Source organism: Onychomys torridus, chromosome 19 (assembly GCF_903995425.1).
Source record: "Onychomys torridus chromosome 19, mOncTor1.1, whole genome shotgun sequence".
Lineage (NCBI taxonomy): Eukaryota > Metazoa > Chordata > Mammalia > Rodentia > Cricetidae > Onychomys > Onychomys torridus.
In genome coordinates, this window is record NC_050461.1 from 64,952,547 (window position 1) to 64,980,436 (window position 27,890).

Here is a 27,890-nt window from a genome sequence, read left to right on the forward strand (position 1 = left end):
TGGGCCAGATAGAAGTAACACAGTGAGTTCAGGTGTCAAACACAGGAAACACAAGCACCAAAAAAGTAATAGTTTGGTCATGTGTCCATTGATGGGAGTGCTTTTTTGAACCAAGAAGACAAAATATTATTGCAGATACTTTTCTGATGTAGATGAGTGGTCATAATCACTCAAAAAATGCTTTCTAATATCATCCTATACCTATAATGCCTTTTCTTCTTTTCATGACAAGGTTTCTCTGTATAGTCTAATCCCACTAAATGAGAGTAAAGACCATTACCTGTAGTAGGACAAGCCCATAGGGTTGAGGAAATTGGCTCAAACCAGTTGCCAAGGTGTGTGTATATTGTACTTCCTTATGAGCCAACCTGGAATCTACCTGAGGGCCTAGCAAAGAGGTACTGTTAGAGGTCCTGATCATGTGTAGTCTGCCTGAGGGCCTAGCAACAGGTGCTGACAGAGGTCCTGATTGTACCTAGCTAATGAGGGGTGACCACACAATGAGGGATGATTACTCAATGTTACCCGATTGGGACACAGCCTGGGTGTTGGGAAGAGGGTATATAAAGCTTTCCTTATTACTGAATAAATGAGTCTGCTATTTGCTTTCACCTGTCTCCTGGTGTCTATGTTGTTGATGCTGCATCTTCTCACCCCCTCCCCTGAGGTAGCTCTTAGGACCCAACAATAATTACCCAATTCTTTGATCAAATTAAGCAAGATTTACTTTTCTGTCAGACAGGGCTATCACCCTAAAGTGGAGATTGAAAGTATAGCACTGAATACAGGAAAAATTTGGGCTTATATATCCCCCAAAACTGCAGGGTGGGCATTTTTTTTCCAAAGGTTGGTGGATTTCCAGAGGAACTTTTTTGTAGGAACTTGGCTGAACATTTTATACTTATTTGGCAGAACATCTTATCAGGGTATGTTCAAGCTGGGAGTCACTCCGTAGGGTGGAGAACATGTCAAATTCTAGAAACAGGTTAAAGCATGGTCAACTTGAACTTGGCAGCAAACAGAAACAAACTTGTTCTGACCTTGTAACAAAATGGCTTCCATCCTTAAGATGGAGTCAGGCTGGTCCATCATTAGCCCTGGCTGTGAAAGTTACTCTTTAGACCAGGCTGGCATCAAAGCATCAAACTCAAGAGGTCCACCTGCATCTGCCTCTGGAGTGGTGGGATTAAAGGAGTGTGCCACCACCACCTGGCTCAGAATGCCTTTTCTAACTGTGAAAATACCGTGACCTGACACCCTCAAACAGCATACTATGCCTTCCAGACTCCCAGGTGCAACACTAAGAACTCACCACCCCCTACCATCATCTAATGTCTGACAGCTTCCCAACTTCTATTCCCAAATCAGTGTCCCCAACCCACTGAGCCCAGTCCCATCTACGCTGTCTCAGGCTGTCTGGACCCATGCTTTCTGGCAAGCCTCGGCCAGAACTGGATCTAGGAGAATGCTGTATCCCCATATCTGACCACTACAGTGAGTTCTTAACCCTTTAGATGCAATATAGGCAGTGATTAATACCTCCACTGAACTACCAAACTCTTGGGATATATACTAACACCAAATGATTAAAGACTAAATTCAGAAGCTAGAGTCCCATCAACAGCACAAACATGACAAGTCAAAACCAAATACTGCCATTGTGACTTGGGGTTAGACATTTCAGGAACCTGAATTTTGAAAATAGGTGTCTCAAGAAGTCAGTGGTTAGTTTATTGCTAACAACCCAGAGCTGAGTTCATCCCACACTGTACTGCTTTCACCACCAGATGGTGGTCTTGTCATTTTCCTAACTCAGAAACAAGTTAGCCTTCTGTGATTCAGGCTAAAGATGCTTTGAGATAAAACATAAGCCCCTATCCTCTCACATACTACCCCCACCCACCCCCAGGTGGATGTAGAGACTCTTGCTGTCCCAGATGCAGAAAATAAGTGAGGTCTGTGGTCCCAGCTCTGAAAATGTCAGTTACATCATTCCATCTATGGCTCTGGGAACATTGAGGAAGAAGAGGAGGAAAGGAAATAAGAGGAAGAGGAGGAAGGACTAAGACATGCCATTCTCTAGACTCCATACAGCTGTTGTAATCAGTAAACAACAGCAACTGTACTTACCTATATTGACCTTACACTAGACCACAATCAGTTATCATTTCTCATTAAGGAAACTTCTCTTTGCAAGAGACTACTACAAAAACCCCACAACTAATGAAAATGCAGAGTGTGGAGGCCAGGCCCAGTGGATACATCTACAGAACCCTCCTACACCTAAGGCTCAAGGAACATTTTGAAGAGGAGGTGGAAAGATTGTAAGAACTATAGGTTCAGAAGTTTGCTGTGAGATTATGTCTTCTAATAATGCAAGAAGCCACATCCATAGAAATGTCACCTACAGGACTACCCAAATGGAAGCTGAGCAAGGACACAAACAATGAACATACAAAATTGCATGGGCAAAAGCCTACAAAGCCTCAACTCTGCATAGAGAACTACAGATAACTGAGGAATGCTGGGAGCAGGAGAAATCATTTCCTAAGTGGAGAACATACTAATTAGCTATCCAGTTGTCAGCCTTGAAAGCATGCATCCAAGTAACATTATATGACTTGGTAGAATACATGTGATATAAAAGAATGCACTTTGGATAATGTATACTAAATGTTTAACTGAGCATGGAACAGGAAGAAAGGAGGAAGAGTATCAACCCCAAGGAAGGATGTATGAAGCCTTATGAAATTCCACTGTCTTACAAGTTAATAGGAAATTCAATTTTTAAAACTTTGAACAGAGGTACCCGACACAGGTAAAAAAATGCTGCTCCCAGACACCAGGGCTATTAAATGAAACTCGCTGTATCAGTTACTGGCTATCTGCCCAGAGGCACCTCAAACAAAGCATGTCATTGCTAGTGTTCTTCCTTGACCATTTTGTTGCTGAAGACACCAAACAATTTGGTTGCATGATAGATTGCAATCATGAATTTATTAGGGAACTCTCCCTGCTGGCAAGCTTTTGTAACACTGCAAGGTCCTGTGAGGGCTGCTGGTAGAGAAAAGATGTCAATGGTCTAACCTCTCTGGACCCTGCATCCTACAATACCAATATATCAGGCAAAATGTGTGCACTGGTACAACACAGGCACAACTGCTTATGGGCATAAACAACTAATCCCTTGATTGAACTTGAGGCTTGCTCCATAGAGGGGAATTTGTCAAGACCATGATGGGGAAACTTACAGATACAACTGAACCAAGGTAGTGGGAATGCATGAACTTTAGACCAACAACTGTGGAGCCTCCATGGAACTGGACTAGATCCTCAGTAGAAGTGAGGCAGCTGAATAGCTTGGTCTGTTTAAAGGGCCCCTGGAAGTGGGAATAGGATCTATCCCTGGTGAATGAACTGTCTCTTTGGAGCCCATTACCTATGGTGGGGCACCTTGCACAGCCTTGATGGAGAGGGAGGGACTTGGACCTGTCTCAACTGAATGTACCAGGCTTTGACTCCCCGTGGAAGGCCATATGTTTTTGGAGAAGAAGATGGGGGGTGGGCTGGGGAGAAAAGCCTGGGGGAAGTGGGAGGAACAATGAGAAGGGGATCTGTAGTTGGTATGTAAAATGAATAAAAAAATTCTTAATGAGTAAATACAAAAAGAAAGAAGAAAAAATCATGGCTTGGAAAGTATATTGTTTTGTTAATGATGGTATTGTTAATCTAACATCTAAATATTTGTCTATAATTAGCAATTTGTACTACTCTTAACCTTAGCGAAAGAAGCTTCCTTTGCAGTAGGTAGTGGGTAAGGCAGAGACTCAAAACTGTTCAAAAAGTACTAAGAACAAGCAACTGTGTAAGACTGGGACAATTACTATATCATCATGGCTGAGGTGGGGGGGGATCCCACAAGTCTCCTTTTACTCCAATACGGTCCAATGGCTATAAAAGGCAGCTATTTTGTTTCAGAGTAGAGTGAATACTTCCCCATTTTTCTTTAATCCTTCATTTTCTGTTATGTCCTTGTGGATTTCTTTGATGTTGTTTATTGAGATGGGATTTCTCTACATAGACCAGGCTGGCCTCAAATTCAGAGTTCAGTCTACCTTTGCCTCCAGAGTTCTGGGATTAGTGACATGCACCACAACCTTAGCCTAGCTTTTGGGGTTTATGAGCTGTATATAAGCATGGCCATATTATCACATTCACAGCCTATCTTTTTACAGTTTCTCACCTTCTTGCTATTAGTATCAGGGCCCCGTACTTAGTAGGCCCCCAGACCTTAACACAGCTGACTCCATGGTGGAAGAGCCATTCAGGTTGTAAAACTCAGCACATAGACACCACCTGCCAAAAACTAAAACAAAGACTTAATCCATTAAAGTACTTATAGTTCTTCAAAAGTCTCAAAATTATACCAACCTTGCCTTTTAGCCTCTATAGCTCTGCTTCTGGCTAACTGTTCTTGTTAAATGAAGTATGTCAACCAAGAACAGTTTTTGTGCTTAAGAGTTAACCCTGAGAAAGGCTAGGTGCTACACGAGGATGTCAAATGCCCAGTGTAGTCATTGGCCACTAATAAAGACTTCCTATTGGTTTAAACCAATGTTCCAGCAGCCTTCTCTGGAAAATATCCCACAGCAGTAAGGTTTGACTCTAGTAGGAAGATTCTGAAGGTCAACAAAAGATTATATTTTATGAGAGCATTTTCTTTCATGGTAAATTTCCTTTTATGTGGGCAATTTCAGTAGTGGTGAAAGGATTTATCAAATTGAACTCATTTCAGGGTTGGAATTTCCAATGAACAGCCACATGAGGATTATATATGGTATACCTTTATATGGTTCTCAGAACTATTAATTTTGTGATGTACAACAAAATTAAAGGGCTTCATCACATTTATGTTACATTTTGTCCTCATTATGATCTTTTTGTTGTTTAGACTGTTTATGTAATGCTGTGGAATAATGCTTTTGTACACTGGTTTAATAAAATGCTGATTGGCCAGTAGCCAGCAGGAAGTATAGGCATGGCTAGCAGACTAGGACAATGCTGGGAAGAGGAAGAGCAGAGTCAGGAGTCACCAGCCAGATGCAGAGGAAGCAAGATGACAAGGTAGAACTGAGAAAAGATAGTGGCTAAACATAGATAAGAATTATGGGTTAATTTAAGTGTAAGAGCTAGTCAGTAATAAGCCTGAGCTAATGGCTGAGTAGTTATAATTAATATAAGCTTCTGAGTATTATTTTATATGTGGCTTCAGGACTGCAGGGTTGGGCAGGACTGGACAAAAGTTCCAACTATAATCTAATCTTGGCTGTCCAGGATTTCACTCTGTAGACCAGGATGGCCTCTGACTCACAAGGATCTTCCTGGCTTTTCCTCCTGAGTGCTGGGATTAAAGGTTTGAACCACTACACCCACATTATTATAAATTATTAGATGTTGAACGTGAGAAATTTTTTTTTATTACAGCTTTTCCAAGGAGCTGGATATATGGCTTAGGGGTTAAGAGCACTGACTACTCTTCCCGAGGACCTGGGTCCAATTCCAAACACACATACAGGCTCTGAGATGGTCTTTCTATATGCTGTGAATATGTGTTGCTTCCACTGGTTAAGAAGATGCTTTGGCCTATGGCAAGACAGGTTATAGCCAGGCTCGAAATTCAAGCAAAGATACAGGGAGAAGAAAGGCAGAGTCAGGGTGCATGCTGTGAGCTGCTGGGGGAGCAAGATGTAATAGAACACAGGTAAAGTCACAAGACAGGTGGTGATACATAGATTAATAGAAATGGGTTAATTTAAGATGTAATAGCTAGCTAGCAATAAGCCTGAGCCATAGACCAAACAGTTCATAATTAATATTAAGCTTCTGAGTGATTATTTTATAAGCTGCTAAAGGGCCAGGTGGGACACAGAAAAGCTTCCAGTTATACATACCAGCTCACAATTTTTTGTTAATCTACCTTTAGGGGAATCAGATGTCTATTTCTGGCCTCTCCAAGCACCAGGCATTAATGTAGTACACAGAAATACTAAAGTGCAATCATACACACACACACACACACACACACACACACACACACACACACAAAGCAAAACAACAAACTTTTTCCACTTTTGCAGAATTTTATTTTCATATAAACCCTGTGAAATTTTTTAAGATTTAAGGCATTCACAAGTTTCTTATATTTGTTTCTATTGTTGTGATTTCTAAGCAAGAATTCGAGATAAATCTACATCATATTATTTGCAATGATATTTTTCTCACCAGTACTAATTTTCTGATGTCTTCTAAGATTCAAAATCTGGATAAAGGACATGTCACATTCTTTACATTTGCAAGGTCTTTCTCCAGTATGAAGTTTCTGATGTGTTCTCAGATGTGAGTTACGGGTGAAGGACTTGCTACATTCCATACATTTGTAAGGTTTCTCTCCAGTATGAATTTTCTGATGTTGTCTAAGAGTTGAACACTCAGTAAAAGATTTGTTACATTCCTTACATCTGTAAGGTCTCTCTCCAGTATGAATTCTCTGATGTATTCTAAGATATGAGTCCTGGGTAAAGGATTTGTCACATTGCCTACATTTGTAAAATTTCTCTCTAGTATGAATTTTCTGATGATTTCTAAGATTTGAGGACATAGTAAAGGATTTGTCACATACCTCACATTTGTAAGGCTTCTCACCAGTATGGATTCTGTAATGCCTTTTAAGATGTGATAATTCAAGAAAGGATTTACCACATTCTTTGCATTTGTACAATTCCTCTAGAGAATGAGTTTTCTGATGTCTTGTAAATGATGAATAGTGAGTAAAGGATCTGTTGCAGTCCTTGCATTTGTAAGGCTTCTCTCCAGTATGAAGTCTTTGATGTGTTTTAAGGCTTGAGTACTGAGTAAAGGATTTGTCACAAATGTTGCACATGTAGGGTTTCTCTCCAGTATGAACTCTCTGGTGCTTTGTAAGAGTTGACTTCACAGTAAAGCATTTGTCACATTCTTTACATTTATAAGGCTTCTCTCCAGTATGAATTCTCTGATGTTCAGTGAGGCTTGAAGCAGTACTGAAGTATTTCCCACAGTTCCCACACTGGTGTGGTTTCTCTCCAATGTAGACTTTTTGTTGCAAATGACTGAATGTAGAGTCAAAATAGTCATTATATTCTCCCTGCTTGTGCTCTTTCTTTGCAGTATAGAGTCTCTGATCTTGAGTAAGGTTAGAACACAAATTTAAAGATTTCTCACAGTCTTTAGATTTGGAAAATTCTTCTCCACTGTGCACACTTTCATGTCTGTCTGGGTTTGATGAGTCAATAGAGGGATCCCTGTGATTACTGCATCTATAGTTATTAAAGTTTCCTGTAGTTTCACTTTTTCTATAAAGTGCATATTTGGGGTGGTCATGAAGCATTTTGCCAAGCTCATGACACTGACAAGACTTCTTTTCATTATTCACATGTTGATGGACAGGATCACATATGCAGTAGTTCTCTGAAAATGAGTACAGTTCAGATTAATAGGGCTTGTTCCAAGATTAACATCTGACAAATGACTGTTCTCCCTAAGTTCTATGTTAAGATAAGTCAATCGGTAACTATTTAGAATAGAGCTCCCAGTAGTCAACTTATTTCTTTCACTAAAATTTATGGGTTCTTACAAAAACAAGAGTGAAAGCCTTCCAGGAAGTTGAAGCAGATAATTGAGGAATCAGTTATTAGCTTGGGAATAGAGGTTACAACTGGTTATATTTAGAATATATGTTTCTTATTTTTAAACATTTTTTTTCAAATATTGATGAAGAAGAGTTTAATCCAATCCCAGGTTCATAGTGTTTACTTACTAATGTACAGCAATGAAGATTATAGTTCAGAATACTCAATTCCTTTAAAGATTAAAGGCTTTTTGAAATGCATCAAAGCATTTATTTTTTTTTTCCCAAAAAGTACATTTGATTCTTCAAAAGTAAGGGATGCAAAGCAAGTATTCTGCCAGACACCAGAGGCTCTAAATAAGCAGTTTTCAACCTGTGGGTTATGACTATCTAAAAATACATTATTTCTGATGGTCTTAGGAACTGAGGCATTGTTTAGTAGCAAAGTTACAGTCAAGAATTTGCAACAATAATTTTATGGTTGGAGTCACGAAAACATGTGGGACTCTATTAAAGGGTTGTAACATTACCAAGGTTGAGAACCACTGCTCTAGACCATTTGGGGCATGTAGTTGGGAGCTTCTCTCCAGGTCCCACAACCCATGTATAAAATAATCACTCAGACGAAAATATTTTTTAAAAATTTAGACTTTCTGGACAAATGGCGCCCAACGTATTGGCAAGTGTTTCCACCTAAAACCTGAGAAAAAAAGATTCTAAAATGGAGCTAAAAACAGCGTCCTACTTGTTTCTCTGAAGTTAGTGGCAGCCTGCAGGTTTGAGCTACTATGGCGGGTTCCTGGTATGTGCGTCTGACCTACAATGTGGCGGGAATGAGGAGTCTACAAGTGGCACTTTACTCTACTGCATGATGGATTTAGCCTTTGCTAGTTAAAAAAAACAAAAAGAAAGAAAGAAAGAAAAAGAAAGGTTTCTGGGCTATGCTCTGCTCTGATAGAACTGCTTCTGATAGTTGATGGTACACATGGCTCCAGACCCAGTGCTGGTGGTAAACTGTACCACTGCCACTTTGGGAAACTGAGGTGGGTGGAGCCAGCAGCCACAGCAGAGTTTCAGTCTTATAAAGATGGATATTACACAGAGAATCTGGTTTATGTTTTCTTTGGGATTTTTAACTACAGAAAACGATTTGATCGTAAAAGCTGTTGAGTTAAACAAATATGTAAATTTTAAAGGTACCTTGACTTCAAAATTTGGATATAAGGATATGTTGCTTTGGAAAGGCGAATCTGCTTTTGTTTCCACAGAAAGCCAGAGGCTATGGATTTATTCCAGATTAAGATACATCAGGTTTGATAAGCCAAGACCACCTGTAAGGTCTCCGATGATACCATGGCCCAGATGATTCAACATCCAGAATGGTTTCAAGGCAACTGGCTCAGAGGTTTACCCTCATGGACTACTCCATAATCCTAAAATTTTCTTTATGTCCCCATAAGATACAGTGCCCCCCTCCAGCAGGAAGTAGTAAAAAACCAAAAAACAAAAAATAAAACAACAACAAAAAAAAAAACTATGCCCAAATTGCCAAAATTATCAAGCTGGCTTTGGAGATAGAATTGGCTCACTCCTTCTCTAAACCCAGACATATTGCTAAAAGAAAAGGTTAAGAGATTCTTGTGTCCCAAATCAGAAGAGCCCTCTGGTGTGGGACAGAGAAAAACCAATATTTTTATTTAAATCAGGTTGATTATAAATAAGATCTCTTTCTAAAGAAAAAAAAGGGCATATGATATAGATATAATAGGATAAAAGGGTAGATTAATGAATTTACTTTTAAAGAACAACTTGTTTAAAATGTCTTACATTGGTATAGATTTTAGTTTATTGATTAAAAACTTAAAGCGAATTTTGTTATACTGTATATATATTTCTACTCTCCTTTGAGGTATTATGTTTATGCAACTCATTTAGATTGTAATGGATAATTAAGAAATACAGATCAACTAGTCTTCCATGATAGTCAAACTTATAGTCATGTTAAGTTTTCTAGATATACATAGATATATTACAGATAGACAGGTAATCTTCAAACACTTTAGAGGTCTACAGAATATGGCATTTAAAATATTTTTAAATTTTAGACTTTCTGGACAGTGAGACATATTTGCTCCTGGCAGCACTGGATTTACTTCAGAGAGGAAGATGGGCATTGAAGATACTTCATATGGAGTTTATCTTCACCTTGACAAAAATAGCCATTTGGGCAAAAAACTGTTCTTGTCTGGACTGCTTGATCAACTGGACATGCAGGACCCATAAGAAGGTGACCACTGAACTTTGCTTGACAAAATGGACCTTCAGGTTCCTGCTTCGCAGAGGAAACTGCCAGATATTCTACAGGACACTGAGAGAAATGACCGAGAGACTCTAGCCCTGTGGGCTGAAGACATATGCCCCAACTTTACAAAGAGACATTAGGTGACTGTTCAGGCTGCCAGCTGTCTCTGTCTACCCTACAAGACTCCCGAAAGTTGTTTGCATCCTTCTCCCGGTTCTCAGGTAATATTATATCCTTCTGAGATCTTTGAAGTGGTTGAAGACTAGATAGTTATAATTTCCTCAATTATGATAAAAGATAAGGTAGATATAAAACCTTAGACTCACAAATATAAGATAGGATATCTTCTTTAATATTGTAACTGTAATTCTTGCTTGATAATTGTTTTGTTATCTGAAATTTTACCATATAAAAGTTAAAACCTTGCTTTTTAAAACGGGAAAGTGCTGTGGGATGTTCTGTATGTCAAATATGTTGCTCTGATTGGTTAAAATAAATAAAGTGCTGATTGGACAGTAGGCAGGCAGGAAGGATAGGGTAGGCGGGACAAGGAGGAGAAGAATTCTGGGAAGTGAAGGCTGGGGCAGGGAGATACTGCCAGCTGCCGCCATGACAAGAAAGATGTAAGGTACTGGTAAGCCACGAGCCACATGGCAAGTTTTAGATGAATAGAAATGGGTTAATTTAAGATAGAAGAACTAAATAACAAGAATCCTGCCATGGCCATACAGTTTGGTTGGGTCTGAGCATCTATGGGCCTGGTGGGTGAGATTTGTCCTGATTGTGGGCCAGGCAGGAAAACTAACTACAGGGGCAGGACTATCATGGGAAACTAGTGCTTATTTCTACCCACCATTGACATACATGCAAGGAAGGCAATTACAGAATAACCCTACTTCATGGACTCACATTAGACTGAAGAATTTTGTAAAATAATTCCAATCTAATATCAGCATAGTCAAATACAACTGCATTTTGTACTAGTATTAAGTCACCATAATCCATGTGCAATAAGTCACATCCTCAAACAATAATAGCATGAAGGGGGCATCCCTGGGCCAGAACATTACACTAAGTTCAATTATCTGGAATCCAGTCAAGTGGAATTAAATATCACAAAAGCATTCCAAACTTTTCCTTTATCTTTCACTTGAAGCCATCACTGTTGTTCTGCTCACTTGCTAGCCCACCCTGGTTGTGGCTACTCTCTCTTCGTCACATTCCAGGGCAATCTCATTTGTTCCAGACAGCTGACTTTGAATACAATAATCCATGTGTTCTGTGAGCAAGCCTATGATACATGCTAGAATTTTTAGAAAGAATACAGATGTCTAATAGCACAGTACTGAGCTCAGTACATGAAGAGAACACAAAGTAGAGGAATACAGGAATGATTTTCCAATTGCTACTTTCTATCAGAATCTTCAGCATAATTAGGGAGAATTTTCAGTTTGCGCATCTTGAGTTTTTCTCACAACTGAAACAATGTCAAGTGCAATGACAGACATGGAGCTTTAAGATATGAGTTTCTGAATGTATTATAGACCCTAAATGAAGGGTACATGACACCCTTCATTGGAGAATAGATAGAAAAAATATATACCAAGCTACTACTGAGCATTCCCCAGTCTGCTGTTGTTTACAAGACAGCCTAACAGAGAGTTAATAACCTATAAAATCAGTACATAGGAAGCCTCAGTTAGGAATTCTACACACAAAATTTTCTCACCCAGATAGACCAGGTTGCTGTAATTTTCCAACATCACATCAAGGTACAAAGCCCTCTGAGCAGAGTCCAGGCATTCCCACTCCTCCTGGGAGAAGTCCACAGCTATATCCCAGAATGTCAACAGACCCTGAAACAAAAAAGTATGGTTTGTGTTTCTACTGGACAGAGTGCTTTCCTGGATATAAGGAGACTTAAGGAAATTAGGGATGTAGATGAGTGAAGACAATTACTCAAAAACATAATTTCTAATAGTCACATTCCATAATGGGTTTTCAAACTGTGAAAACGGGATGACACAACTTTCTGACAAACAATATACAAAAACAACACACACTTAAGGTCTGGACGGTTATCTTCCTTGTATAGATGCTATATTATGTTGCATAGGATCAAAGAGGACATGTCTCATAAATAAAATTTTTGTGAGGAGGTCTAAATGCTATCCCTAAAGTTCATGCTAAAATATTGACAGTGAATCATCCTGTCTGTTCTTGGGCCTTATATGATTACATTTTAACATGATCAATTCATATGTTTAGTCTCTAGGTCCAAAGCCACACCATTAAAGAGCAAAGGGGTAGATGAGGAAGGCAGAATTTATGATTAATTAGGGAGTCAAAGAGTTTGTTTTTTTTTCCACAGTAAAAAGGACCATACCAACATTTTGAACTGTGAATTTTAATCTTAACATATAAAATCAAGTAGTATAGGGAAATAATTTTATGAGAATATTGGGCCACTACCAAGCAGACAGAAAAATCAGCATCAGGCACATTTGATATAAACCAAGATTTTCTAAAAATATGAAGACCTGACTTGGATAAATAACAATTTCAGAAGTTTCTAAGATTTCACTTGCAAAGAGTTATAAAAAATTGATGGAAGTCCAAAAACACATCAAATAATGTTTAAGTTACAGCTCAGCATGTACACATAAGTGTAGTACACTGGAACCATTCAGATATGACATAATTTCCTTTCAGTAAATGAATATATTAAATTATGTGAGAACTATAGTCATTTTTCAATGCTTTGCAAATACAATATAGCTCAGAGAATGACTCAAGACAAAATCTGCGCAGCTCTGTCTGAATTTTGTAGTTTTTCAATGTGTTCTTTTTATTACCTATGCTGTACTGTCTAATAGCACTTTAGATTAGTAGTGTTTGATTGTCTTAGTTTTGGTTCCTGTTGCTGCGATGAAACACCATGACCAAAAAGCAAGCTGGGGAAGAAATGGTTTATTTGGCTTGTACTTCAGCATTGCTGTTCATCCATTGAAGGGAGTCAGGACAGGAACTCAAACAGGGAAGGATCCTGGAGGCAGGAGCTGATGCACAGGCCGTGGAGGGGAGCTGCTTACTGGCTTGCTTCCCCTGGCATGCTCGGTCCACCTTCTTATAGAACTCAGGCTCAACAGCCAAGGGATGGCATCACCCACCATGGGCTGGGCCCTTTCCCATTGATCACTAAATGAGAAAATGCCTTGCAACTGTTTCTCAAAGCTGCATTTCCTCAGCTGAGGCTCCTTCGTGATGACTCCAGCTTGTGTCAAGTTGACACACAAAACCAGCCAGTCCAACTGACCCCTTATCAACTAAACACACAAATACATCACCGTTAAGTCACAACCCTTTCTTGAATAACTTTACAAATTCAAACACATTAAAATTTCAGTTCCTTTAAAATAGTCAATCTCTTTAAAAAAACAGTCTTTTAAAATCCAAGTCTCTCAGCTGTTAGCTCCAGTACAATACTTTATTTCAAGAGGGAAGAAATAGGGCACAGTCACAATCAAAGCAGAACAAAATTCCAACTGTCCAATATCTGGGATCCAGCTATGATCTTCTGGAGTCCTCCAAAGGACTTGTCATTCTCTGGCACTGCCCTCTGAAACACATACAGCTGATTTTCTAGGTACTGGCTAGCTCCATTCCACTGTTCCTACTGTTCTCAGTGGTCTTCTCATGATACTGGCATCTCCAAAATGCTGTAGTCCCTTGCTGCAACTGTACTGCATTTTCACCAAAAGCCTCTCATAAGCTCTCTTCATGGTGCCAAGATTCAACTTCTTTGTATGACCCCCTTATTCCTGGGCTTTCAACTGCCACTGAGAGTGCACCTTCACCAGTGGCCTTTCCTGGCTTCTCATAGAGACAAGCTTCAGCTGCTCTCCATGGCCCCTTCATGCCTTCAAAACCAGCACCACCTGGGTGATGCTTACACATTACCAAGTCTGGCTTCAAGCACAATGTACAACCTTGGCTGCCTCTGAAACAGTTTCTCTATGCTCTCAGGAAACACTTCCCAGCAGATATCACCTCAGTGATACTGGATTCTTTTTTTTTTTTTTTTTAAAGATTTATTTATTTATTATGTATACAGAAGAGGGCACTAGATCTCATTACAGATGGTTGTGAGCCACCATCTGGTTGCTGGGAATTGAACTCAGGACCTCTGGAAGAGCAGTTGGTTCTCTTAACCTCTGAGCCATCTCTCCAGCCCCAATACTGGATTCTTAATCACCACTAATTTCTTAGCTCCAGCCAACCAGCACCAAATATCCCAGCAAAGCAAAATTTTGCTTTCGTAGTTATGGTATCTTGTTAATCACAGCTGATTCTTCAGCCCCAGTTAACCAGAACCACAGGATTTTAATTCAAAATAATAAAAGACCCTGATAGAGTCTTTAACCTTCTCTCTGAAACTTCACAAGCCAGGCAGGCCTCCATCTTCTGCACTGCTCTTAACATTCTCATCTTCCAAGCTCCTAAAGAACATCCCCAAAGCTCGTAACACTCAATGGTTCTTCTGTTCTTCTGGCCAAAAGTTCCAAAGTTCTTCTACAATTCCTCCTAAAACATGGTCAGGTCTGTCACACCAATACCCCACTATGCTGGTACCAATTTCTCTTAGTTAGGGTTCCTGTTTCTGTGATGAAATACCATGACCAAAAAGCAAGTTGGGGAAGAAATGGTTTATTTGGCTTACACTTCAACATTGCTGTTCATCACTGAAGGAACTCAGGACAGGAATTCAAATAGGTCAGGATCCTAGAGGCAGGAGCTGATGCAGAGGCCAGAGAGGGGAACTGCTTATTGGTTTGTTTCCCCTGGCATGCTCAGCCCAGCTTCTTATAGAACCTAGGACCAACAGCCAAGGGATGGCACTATCCACCATGGGCTGGGCCCTCCCCCACTGATCACTAAATGAGAAAACGCCTTACAGCGGGATCTCAAGGAAGCACTTCCTCAGTTGAGGCTCCTTCCTCTCTGATGACTCTAGCTTGTGTCAAGTTGATACAAAAAACCAGTCAGTACAATGATTCTTCTTTTATTTGTCTGAAAATACAAAGATGTGGTGACAAATTCTGTCTGAGCCATGAGGCAGGGATAAAAATGCAAACCTGCAGGTCAGAGCCTATTCCCCAAATCTCCACTTTAAAACACTGCAGCTACAGGGTTGGGGAGTAGAGCCATGACTCTCACAGGAACTGACTAGAGCAAGGCAATCATGAGGAATGTTCTTTCTGCATCAAATATGATGGCTTATGCACATTAATCAGTCAATGCCCCCAAGACACTCATGATGCATTCAACATAATGCTACATAATGAATCCCAGCCAGAAAAGATTGCACAATGGGACCCTGTTGGGGGTGGGGGGTGGGGACGACAAATAAAAAAAATACTGATCTCTCCTGTTCAGCCAGTTACCACTGAGTATCCTAACCATGTGAGTGATGTGAACAGCAATTCTCCTTAGACAAACAGATACAAGGTTTCAAACAGATATAAACAGATATCAACAGACACATGGACACATCATTAGTGTCATGATATTAAACAACAAAGCGAAATACAAGTAGAATAGAATCTGAATATACACAAGAACAACAATTTCATGGCAAGATCAAGCCACATGCAACTGTCATGTTTAGTACTCTATAGTGTGCTTAAATCTTTAGTATTAAGACCCTAGATATGTCTCTTTTAATTCTACATATTTCTAAGATGTTGTTCCAACTCATTTATATGTTTCCATATGCATTTTTGTACCCATGATTCACAGAAATGGAACAGATCCCACAAATTGATGTTACATGGCACACTATCCCTGACTCAACAATATGTAAGCCCATCCTCCATATCAATTGGCCAGCAACATAATTTCCTTGGTCATGTGTCACAGTGGAAATATTTTCAAAAATATAGAACATTAGTGTATGTGGGATATTTGATCCCCCCCCCCCAAAAAAAAAATCTGGGGAGAGCAGAATAAGTGCTACAGGAGATGTGGAATTATAGGATTATATTGTATAGCTATAGTCATAAAGACAGTCTGGTATGGGAATAAACATAGACAGGATGGGATAGAGAACTCAGAAGAAAACCACTAATCCATACAACTTAGTATTTGGCAAAGGAAGAATAAGATACATTAGAAAAATATGGTCTTTTCAACAAATGGTACTGGCAAAACTGGATCCATCAGAAGAATGAAATTAGATTCTTATCTTTCACATTGTACAAAAATCCATTCAAAATGGATCAAAAGCCTTATTTAAAACCAGACACACAGAAACCTAGAAAACAGGGAATACAAATCAGGATATTGAGATGGGCAACAACCCATAGATTAGTAAGAACACCAACATTAACACAAGTATCAACAACTGGAACTATGTGAAAATAAAGTTTCTGTTCACCAACAGAAACAGTCAGCAGAGCACACAGACATCCATCAGAATGGGAGAGAATCTCTATCAGCGACACTGCGGATAGGGCCTCATATACAGAATTTACCAAGATTTACAGAAATTAAATAGCATGGAAATGAAACTGCCAATCAACAAATGAGGGAACGAACTGAATAGACACTTTTCAAAGACAGAAACACAAATGACCCCAGGAACCCTAAACTGCCGCCAGAGAAATGAGAACAAAAACTACTTTGAAATACTGCTTCACTCCAGGCAGAACAGCTGTCATCAACTAACCTAACAAAAAATGTTAGAGGGGATGAGGAAGTGTTAATGAACTGAATACCAAGCCCAAACCCAATGAGAGAATGAACACCAGATGGTAAAGCCTCAGGAAAATGACGCTTCTACTCTGGAGAGAAATGCACTCCATCTGCAGAGAACATCCGTCTTTTATATAAATTTTGTTGCTGGGCAAGCAAGAGCAAGGAGGCAGATAACAAAGGCCAAAGAAAAGCAGTTAGTTTGAGCTATCCCACAAAACTAATTAAAAATTTGAAATAACAGATATGGTCCAGCTGTGACCCAGTTTGAGCAACCCCGTATGTTATCCCCTTCTTGTGTGAGCCAGTCTGAAGGACTTTAGATACTCTATCTTTCCTGTGAGAGCACCGTCTTTAAACACACTGAACCTAGGTAAAGAACAATGTAAACCTTGGGTTGATTTCCTTTCTTTTAGAGAAGACAGTTTTCTCCCAGGTCACATCAAAAGGAAGCCTTATTCACTATTGGTGTGGATGGGAGGGTAGTGCAAATTAAAAAAATTTCAAATGAAATCAGTTTGAAGATTATTAACAAATTACAGATAGGACTAATATAAGTCCCAGCTCTCTCATTCCTGGGCATATACTCAGAGAACTCCACATCCCACTATAGAGATATTTATATCCAACTGTTAATGATGCTGTATTTACAATAACAAAGAAGTGCAATCAACCTAATTGTTTATTCACAGATGAATGGAAAATGAAAATGGTAGACATATAAAATGTGACACTATTCAGTGGAAAAGTGCAATAAAAATTTGCAGGAAAATGGACGGATTCATAACGTGTAATATTAAGTGAAGTTGTATAGTATCAGAGAGAAAAAGTCGTGTTTTTCTTCACATGCAGAGTCTAGCCATTATTATGTGTACATGGGACACAACATACATGTGGGCACAGCAGAACATGGAGAAAAGAGAACAAGAAAGGTTAAATATCAGTGTTGATATAGGACTGAATGCATGTAATCAAAACCAGCTAAGAAAAAGGACATAAAGCTAAGTGCTTCTCTAGCTCTAATTATATCACAGGTTTTTGGGTTTTGATGATAGATAAATAGATAAAAATATATTAGATATTGAAACTATAAAATCAAATGTGAGGCTCCAGAGCTTCTGTTCCCAATGATTACTCTAACTCTGTAAGTACACTGAGTTGTGCAAACTGGGTCTGGTTAATTTCAGCATGTGATTTTGTTTGTTTGCAATATTTTTCATAATGAAGTTAAAAAAATATCAGAAGCAGAAATTTAAAGGCTTCCAATGTCTCAAACTATAACATTTCTACCAAAAAATTGGGGACATGACCACTGACCTGGGACAGATTAACTGCAGAATCAGCCATTTCTTTCTGTTTCTGTTCTTTGAGTTTCTCTTTCAGGAACAATGAATAGATGGCTTGCTGACCTTTCATATTAAGGAGTCAAAAGCAAAAGCAAAAATTAGTAATGAAAGCTGTTAGAGAACAATGTCAAACCACATGAAAAGACACAAGCAACAGAACATAACCAGGTATCCAGAAAATGATCCCAAATCCAGGAGAGCATGGACAGACATTTAAGGCTTGAAGAGAAAGTTACTGTCAACAGTATTGTTGCACAAAGAAAAATTCTGTCTTAAAACTGATGGAGACGTAAGTGCATTTTAAGACAGTCAGGAATTAAAACAGTTCATTTTACTAAAGCAGCACTGCAGATGATAAATTAGAAGCAAAACACACACAGGAGAGTCAAAGGAATTATCTATGAGAATAATGGAAATAATAAATTTCATGTGAAGAATAGAGAAATGCAGGAGAAATGTATGTAAGTAATCATCCATGGGCAAGACAGTGAATCACTAATTCTCAGACAAAAGAAAGAAAATTACTCCCAATCTAATCCAAACAGCAACAACATAAAAAACAAAACCATAGGGAATAACAACTCTATAAACAAACAAAAAATGTAGCCACTCTGGAAATCAATATGGAGACTCCTGAAAAAGTTAAAAAATCTAGCACATGGGCCAGCTGTATCATTCCTTGGCATGAACTCAAAGGACTTGACATCCTCCTCAGTAGATACTTGCTCGCCCATTTTCATTCTGCTCTGTTTACAACAGTTGTAAGAGAGAGACAACTTAAATGTCCTTCAATGGACAAATGGGTAATAAGAAGGTGGTACATATGACCTATAGAATACTGTTCAGGGATAAAGAAAATTTGAAATCACGAGCTTTGCAAGTAAGTGGATGGACCTAGTAAAGATCATATTGAATGGAGCAATCCAGACTAATAAAGACATTGCATGATCTCTCTCATAGGAAGTTCCTAGCTCCAAATCTTCAGAAGTGAATACACAACCTGGAGAAACTGCAGTAACAAGAAAAGAAAAAACAGACCACTGTGGGTTGTGAGGGAGTAGCAAAGACAGAAATAACAGAGAACAAGTGATCTGAAGGGGGAAATGGAAAACCAGAGGGAGGGATTTAATTATTGAGATGGGACAGGTATAAACACAGAAGAAGGTAAAAATAACAGTATGATTTTGAGAAAGTCATAAGGCATAATAGTATTGTCCATCTACCAAAAAATGCCTATAATACATATAAGTCTGTGCATGCATATTCATTCATAGTGTAAATAAGAATTTCCCATCTGTGCTGATAATGCTCTCACAAGACATTTTCTAACAAAACCACTCACACAAGGCATGAGAAGCTTGTTTTGAAGTTGTTGGTCACAGCTCTCCAAGAGACTCCCCAAACATAATAGGCTATTGCTGTTGTCTATGGTGGCTTCCCAGAGGTAGGTGAGTCTCTATTGTTGAAGAAGCCTTGCACTTCAGACACAGAGGATTCAAGATGGATATGACCTTAAAGCTTCCTCCCTGGGGACTAACTTTCATTGTACCAAAAGTCAACATGTAACCTTCCAAAGGAGGGAGCTAACTCAATAGTCTTACTCCTATGATACCCATGAACCACAATGATCTGCACACCATGATAATTCTAAGGAAGCAAGAGTGGCTCATATACCTTGGTAGTAACCAACAGCTTCTAATTGGACTTAAAATCTTCTCAACAAGAGGGAAGTCATGCCTGGTACCTAGCTAGTTTCTCAACAGCTAGTGAAGTCAAGAATCTTGGAGGAGAACTTACCACTACTACTTTACTAAATCAGCACAATCTCTAAATATTTTCCTTATTCTCACAGATAAATGCAGTCCTCCCCCCTCATCAAAGAAAGTTCTTTATACAACCCAGGGAGAAAGTTCATTAGGTCTCAAATCTAGTCAAACACTAAGGAATTCTGAGAGCTGGAGAAGTAGTCTTTCCCAGAGAAGAGAGCACCATATGGCTATCCAATATCAAATGTTCAACCCTGAAAACATACAGACTGAGTAGATTGTATTTTTATGTTTAGCATACACAGAAACATGCAACAACAATGGAAGAAAAAGTTATTAAGAAATAATAAATACATATGGAAAGTCAAGATTTTGGATCATTTAGATTAAAAACATTATAATATTTCTACTACATAATTAAACTTAACAGGGTGCTAGAGAGATGGTTCAATGGTTATGAGAGCCTATTGTTTTTGTTGAGACCCAGGTTCCATTCCCAGACTCCGCACAGTGGCTCCTATCTGTCCATAACTACAATGCATATGATATATAGTCATACATGCAAGCTAAACACTTGTATACATAAAATGTATGAATCTAAATAAAAATGAATAGTAAAAAACAAAACTCCTTGGATGAACTTACTAAACAGATGAAAGGTCCCTATTTGAAAATCTTGATCTGATGAAGAACTGAAGAAGATGCTAATATGGGAAGATGATTTACACCGATGGAAATAATATAGAAATTTTCAGTATTTCTGGAAGTGGTTTCTATGATCAGTTCAAACTTCATGCCATTTGAACTTCTCACAATATACTTCAGAAAAATAGTAAAGAGAACCCTAAAATTTGTACTGATGGACAAATTCCCTGGGTACAGAGCAGCCCTAGGACAGTGTTACAATGCTGAAGCTATCCCAGTGTGATTCCAGATGACACTGCAGAGCCACACAACCAGAAGCATCATGGAGTGGAGAAGCCAAACGGTCCAATGAAACAGAGCAGCAGATCCAGAACTTGCCCAATAGCAATGATCCTGTCAATGCCACCAAAATAACACAAACATGTGTTTCAGATTAGACAGCCTCTTCAAACAGTGACACTGGGAAAAGTATTTATCCACATAAAAACATGAACTTGGGTTCAAGTCTCTCCTACCATATAATGAATCATAGACCTCCGTGTATGATCTGAAACAGTGAATCCTGCAAAGCAATACAAAGGGGCAACACTTGATATAACAGCAGGAACCCACAAATGGTACTGTGTATAAAGTTCAAAACATCCAGGGAAAGGGTAATAATTAAAAATATGAAGAGACAGCTTACACAGCAGATACATTTGTTAGCTAGCTATTTATAGAACAATGGATGAAAACCCACTACCTGTCAAAAATTACAAAGGAAGCAAATGATGATATCATTGGTCAATAAACAAATGGATCAAACACACCATGCTCAATAACAGTTGAAATACCCAATTTATTGGACATATTAAAAAGTTCTACACTGTAGGTCATAAGATAATGTAAATTTAATATACAGGTTCCAAATCTCTAGTCAATGCCCACACTCTGGAGTAACTAAATAACAAATGCATTTCTTTCAGTAGTTTCTTGAAATGTAAATGTAAAAAAATATTTAAGCAAATGATATAAAAAGACTACACCATTAAAAAGGAAAAAGGTCAGCTAAAATTGAAAAATACATTTCTACCAAAGATTTATTTCATATAAAAGAAACTGAGGTAGAAGGAAATTTTTTAATGTGATAAATATGGACAGCAATAAAGAAGACTGATGATCATAAGTAAAACAGTGACAGAAAATCAAGGCAGAAGCTGAAGACAAGGAGTGGATACCTGTCACCAACCCTGGCTGCCTGGTTAAGGACGTGAAGACCAAGTCCCTGGAGGAGATCTACCTGTTCTCCCTACCCATTAAAGAATCTGAGATTAGGGACTCTCCACCTGCAAAACCATCGACATGGAGCTGGTGAAGCGGAAGCGCATCGAAGCCATCCGTGGCCAGATCCTCTCCAAACTAGGGGGAGGTGCCGCACGGCCAGCTTTGTACAACAGCACCTGCGACCGGGCAGTGGGCAAGAGCGCCGACCCGGAGCCGGAACCCGAGGTGGACTGCTATGCCAAAGAGGTCACCCGCGTGCTAATGGTGGACCGCAACAACGCAATCTATGATAAAACCAAAGACATCCCACACAGTGTATATATGTTCTTCAATATGTCAGACATTCGGGAAGCAGTGCCTGAACCCCTATTGCTGTCCTGGGCAGAGCTGCATCTGCAGAGATTCAAATCAAGTGTGGAACAACACGTGGAACTCTACCAGAAATACAGCAACAATTCCTGGCGTTACCTTGGTAACAGGCTGCTGACCCCCACCTATACGCCTGAGTGGTTGTCTTTTGACGTCACCACAGTCATATGACAGTGGCTGAACCAAGGAGACGGAAATACAGGGCTTTCGCGTCAGCGTTCGCTGCTCTTGTGACAGCAAAGATAACCTACTCCACGTGGAAATCAACGGGATTAGTTCCAAACGCCGAGGTGACCTGGGCACCATTCATGACATGAACCGACCCTTCCTGCTTCTCATGGCCACCCCACTGGAGAGGGCCCAGCACCTGCACAGCTCAAGGAACGGCAGAGCCCTGGATACCAACTACTGCTTCAGTTCCACGGAGAAGAACTGCTGTGTGCGCGGCAGCTGTACATTGACTTTCGCAAGGACCTGGGCTGGAAGTGGATCCATGAGCCCAAGGGCTACCATGCTAACTTCTGTCTGGGGCCCTGTCCCTACAATTTGGAGCCTGGAAACACAGTAGAGCAAGGTCCTTGCCCTCTACAACCAGCACAACCCAGGTGCTTCGGCGTCATCGTGCTGTGTGTGTGCTACAGGCGCTAGAGCCGCTGCCTATCATGTACTACGTGGGCCACAAGCCCATGGTGGAGCAGCTGTCCAACATGATCGTGCGCACCAGCAAGTGCAGCTGAGGCCCCGCCCCACCCCCCACCCCACCCGCAGCGCCCGGGGCTATATTTAAGGACACCTGCACCCCCAAGCCCACCTGGGGGGAGGGATCCATTAAAGATGAGAGAGGAAAAAAGAAAGAATCTGAGATTATTGATTTTTTCCTGGGGACATGCCTAAATGATGAGGTTCTAAAGGTCATGCCAGTGCAGAAGCACATTCAGGCTAGGTAGAAGACCAGGTTCAAGGTTTTTGTCACTATTGGGGACTACAATGGTCATGTTGGTCCTCGTGTTAAGTACTCCATGGAGGTAGCCACTGCCATCTGAGGGGTCATCATCTTGGCCAAGCTTTCCATTGTCCCTGTATGGCAAGGCTACCCGGGGAACTAGATTGGCAAGCCCCACACTGTTCCATAAAAAAGTGACAGGCAGCTGTGGCTCTGTGTTGGTGCTTCTCATCCCTGCCCCCAGAGCCTCAAGAATTGTCTCTGCCCCTGGGTCCAAGAAGCTACTGATGATGGCCAGTATTGACCACTGCTACACATCAGCCAGGTGATGCATTGCCACCCTGGGCAACTTTGCCAAGGTCACCTTTGACACCCTCTCTAAGACCTACATCTACCTGACCCCCAACTTCTGGAAAGAGACTATGTTCACCAAGTCTCCTTATCTGGAATTCACTTCACCATCTTGTCAAAAGCCACACCAGAGTGTTAGAGATTCAGAGGAACCAGGTTCAACTGTAAACACCACATAAGAGTTTTTATACAAGTGAATTAAGTCTGTTTAAAAAATACAAAAATAAGGAGTGTTTGCAAATGATAAAATAATCCATTGGATAGAAAGTTCTTTGATCGACATGGGCAAATGTCACAAAACCTGGAATGCAGACAGCCACAGCAGACAGAAAACAGAAGAATACATAAAACGTGAAAACTGCCACATTGCCTCATGTTCTGTTCAAACATAAGAAGACAACTTAGAAGGAGGTCTGTCTTCTCTAAGACTCCAAGCAATTGCCATTACAATCCTATTTGCTTATTTTACAGAAAGTAATCCTGAAAGGACCAAGGAACAGCAAAGAGTCAGAAAATCCAAAGAGGTTCAAACCTAGAGGTGATCTCACAGTGTGTTACAACTAGAGCAATGGAAACCGCTTGGAATTATTATGACAACAAATCATAAGAGATATCCATGGAAAGACAGTGTAGACAGAGTTTAACAGTTGGTAAATATACTTCCTGATTCTTATCAAAACTATTGGCTTTATTTTCAGGGACAGAAAATTAACACTAAAAGGTGGAGAATGTGCTAAAATATCAAAAGCTTCCAGATTCTGAAAAAAATAAACAAATGCAGATGTTATAATTTTGATCATTTTATATTGAAATCATAGAAATAAAATACCAATTAATATTGGTATGATGACATGATTCGTGATGTGAATGAATGAGGACAGCATCACTCACATGCATAATCAAATAAAACTTTATTTGCCTCCTCATGTCAATTCTTCCTTGGAAAGTCTTCTCATAGCAACAATAGGATAATCCTAAGGAGACTTTTCTCAGTGGAAGTCTCCAGAATTATTTCTAGTAAAACAGAATGTGGCAAAACTGATTTCATGGGCTGGAGAAATGGCTCAGAGGTTAAGAGCACTGCTTGCTCTTCCAAAGGTCCTGAGTTCAATTCCCAGCAACCACATGGTAGCTTACAACCATCTGTAATGGGATCTGGTGCCCTCCTCTGGTCTGCAGGGATATGTGCAGACATAACACTGTATACATAATAAAATAAATAAATCTTAAAAAAATTGTTTAAAATAACTGATTTCATGTCCCACTTCCACATTCATTTGATCCCCTTTCCACTCCTTCACCAATGTCTCCACCATACCTGGATCCTTAGCTAATGTCTCCTCACTCTCCATCTTCTAGGGCACTTTGTTCTGCTACACAGGTGAGTAGGTTTTGCTGATCAGTGAGACCTGTACATGAGGAAGAGATTCTTCAGAAAGCACCTGGATTTCTAACACAGTACTGTACACAGTAAAGAGAAAACAAAATACAGGATTATACAAGTGATTCCCCAATTGTCATGCAGTGTCAGAGAACTGAAAATATTTAGATAGCATTTTAAGTTACCATCATTTGAATCCCAGTTCTGATCATACCTCAGTCAAATCTCAGGGGTAGAAATCAAACTAAATGATTGGAATGAGAACATTATACACTAGTGAGGTTCTGAATTAATCATAGACCAAAATTGATAGAAGCTTTACACCTCCCAAAGGGACACATTTCATGTAGATTTTCTTTGTTCCTCTGAGGACTTCACCTTACTCTGTGAGATGTGAGATTCATTCACACAAAGTTCATAAATTTGAAGAGTAATCTGCCAAGAAATGCTGAGGAGGAGCAAGGGAGACTGCAGACAAACTGTTCTCACCCACAGAAACCAGACTGCTCTAATGCTGTGACATCCAGTCTCTGTACAAAGCCCTCTGAGAAAGCTCCAGGGAGAAGTCCACACCACTAGCTGTTAACAGATCACAAATAAAATAAAACACAACAGTTTGAACTATCCTGTTGGTGCACACCTTTAATCCTAGAGCTTGGGAAACAGAGCTGAGTGGAACTCTGACTGTTAGTTCTAATCCAGCCTGGTTTACAAGGTAAGTTCTTGGCTAGGCAGAGCAAAGCAAGAACCAAAGAGCTAAAGAATGAAAGAGACACAGAGAGAGAGAGAGAGAGAGAGAGAGAGAGAGAGAGAGAGAGAGAGAGAGAGAAGAAAGCAAGAAAAAGAAAGAGGAAAAAAAAGTTTGGTCATATGTCCATGGAAAAAGTGCTTTTCTTGAACCAAGACATTTTTCTGATGTAGATGAGTGATAATTATTCAAATCATTTTTTTTGTCCTATACTATAATGCCCTTCTTTCCTTTTTTTTTTCAAGACAGGGTTACTTTGTTGCCATAGTGTCCTCAGATGTGCTCTGTAGATCAGTCTGACATTGCAATCAAGAGGGCCACCTGCCTCTGCCTTCCTAGTGCTGGGATTAAGGACATGTGCCACCACCACCTGGCTTATAATGTCTTTTCTAACTGTGAAAATGCTGTGACCTGATACCCTCAATCAGCATACTATGCTTTCCAGACTCCAAAGTGCAACACTAAGAACTCAGCATAAGAAGACATATTTTAGTTTTTAGGTTTTTTTGGTTGTTTGCTTGTTTTTTGAGACAGGGTGTCACCATGAAGCTATAAATGTCCTGGAACTAACTATGTAAACCAGGCTGGCCTCAAACTTATTGAGATCCATCTGCCTATGCCCTCTAGAATTGCTTGTATTCAAGGTTTGTGTCACCAGGCCTGGCAAAGACTCTTTTCAAAATGTTGCATCTACATGACAGAGCACATATGTCTAAGATGAAAAATTAATTATAGGCTAAAAAGGTTACTTCTAAATGTTAATGGTTACAACCATAACTTTGGATCTCGCAAATATATGTATGTATGTATGTATGTATGTATGTATGTATGTATACGATCGAAATCAGTCAAATCTGCAAGCATTCCTTTCATGACTAATATCTAAAAGCTCTCCAAGGATGCCAATTCCCCAGGTTCTGATGCCATTTTTTTGAACAGGTGAATGATTTAACACGGAAGCTAGGGTGATGAATGTGAATTTCAAGAGTTTTTTTCTATCCATCATAGCAAAGAGAAACACGTTTGCAAATATCAACAAATAAATTCAAATATTCTACTAGAGTATTCTTATAAGAATAGTTTGGTAACCAGAAAATCAATGAAAAAGAATCAGGATTAGTCCAGTTCATATGATCTAAAATTTACCGACAAGGGAAAGACATTCACTGCAGAATTTCGGAGCCAGCTTCCTTAGGAACAGCAGAGAAACTGCTCGCACCCCGTCCTTCCCTCCCGCGTCCCAGCCCCGCAGCTCCTCTGACCTGGGAGGTTCCAGGGCCGCCGGGCTGCGGTTCCCGCCACTGCGCTGTGACTGTGACTTTCCCAGGCCGCCCGCGCGGAGACTGCGGCTCCGGGAGGTTTCAGGTCCCCGCGACACTCCGCCGTGTCCTCCGCACCCAGGTCTGCACCACGCGGTTCCCCACACTGCAGGATCCAGAGCAGCGACAGGGAAAGGACACTTGGCACTTCTGGCTTTTGCTCTTCCGACTAACTCACCAGGCCTCAGAAAAGCTCCTTCCGGGCTTCTGTTACGTCAATCTTCTAACACCTCCCACTCAAGCACGTCACCAATGGCCATCAACCTCCTGTTTCCCGCAAGTGGCCTGGTTCCCTATGGTCCCATTGAACCTCAGGCTGCCTTCCACACAGCTCCAGCTGTCAGCTGTCCTGGACCTGCTCTGCACAGCCTCCCCACATGCTTGCTGCCAGCCTAGACCAGAACTGGATCTAGGAGGACAATGCACCCGTGTATCCTGAGTTTTGACCACTTCAGGTTGAAATTATTCAGTCTAAGGTCTCATTTTGGGATTCCAGTGTCCAGGCTTATAAACTCAGACAGAAAGAAACAACAATCACCTGAAATCCTGATGCTAGCTTCCATACCCCCAACACTAAGATGAAACATTACTGCTCCAAATTACCATTTCCATAGCTGTGTCCCCTTAAGGAGACCAAAGTAGATAAAATATGAGAAACAGAGCATACAAATACACACACACACACACACACACACACACACACACACACACACACACACACACACTACAGAAGTATTTTCAATGAGGTCAAAGTACATAAAGAAGCCCCAGACATCAAAGAGGACAGGAACAAAGTGATTGAATGGCAAGAAAACACAAGCAAATGGCTTGTCCTTGAAGAATGAGGGCAATTCAGACTATGAAAATTGAATTCATAAAGGAGTTAGCAACACCAAAGAAAACTCAACAGAAGTGAAAGAAGAAGTGGGAAACAATTAGCATAATAGCAAATCAATGGAAAGCCTCACCACCAGAATAGATCAAGTAGGAGACAGAAGATCAGAGCTTGTAGACAAGGCAAGAGGATCTGCATCACTC

At 40.1% G+C, this 27,890-nt stretch overlaps 1 protein-coding gene and 1 pseudogene across 4 annotated transcripts; one reads left to right on the forward strand and one right to left on the reverse strand.

Moving 5' to 3' along the window:
• Positions 1-6,186: 6,186 nt before the first annotated feature.
• LOC118570369 (zinc finger protein 54-like) lies at positions 6,187-27,050 on the reverse strand. 4 transcript variants are annotated; one of them, XM_036168779.1, is made up of 5 exons: positions 26,796-27,050; positions 24,723-24,813; positions 18,039-18,130; positions 11,698-11,824; positions 6,187-7,506 (listed from the first exon to the last, which is right to left on the reverse strand). In XM_036168779.1, the coding sequence occupies exons 2-5, from the start codon at positions 24,754-24,756 to the stop codon at positions 6,248-6,250; spliced, it is 1,512 nt and encodes a 503-aa protein (XP_036024672.1). In that variant the 5' UTR covers positions 24,757-24,813; positions 26,796-27,050; the 3' UTR covers positions 6,187-6,247. The 4 variants fall into 4 exon arrangements, with proteins under 4 accessions (XP_036024672.1, XP_036024673.1, XP_036024675.1 ...); XM_036168780.1 differs by lacking the exon at positions 18,039-18,130; XM_036168782.1 differs by lacking the exons at positions 24,723-24,813; positions 26,796-27,050 and adding an exon at positions 20,994-21,016.
• Positions 18,867-22,847, forward strand: LOC118570647 (annotated as a pseudogene).
• Positions 27,051-27,890: the final 840 nt, after the last annotated feature.

Coding starts and splice junctions, on each gene's coding strand:
- LOC118570369 (XM_036168779.1), bottom strand. CDS start 24,756: ATGGAGAGTGAGGAGACATTAGCTAAGGATCCAG. Junction 11,825..18,038: donor CTGCAGTTAATCTGTCCCAG/GTCAGTGGTCAT, acceptor TTTTTGTTTCAG/GGTCTGTTGACATTCTGGGA. Junction 7,507..11,697: donor CAGCAACCTGGTCTATCTGG/GTGAGAAAATTT, acceptor ACTCATTTTCAG/AGAACTACTGCATATGTGAT.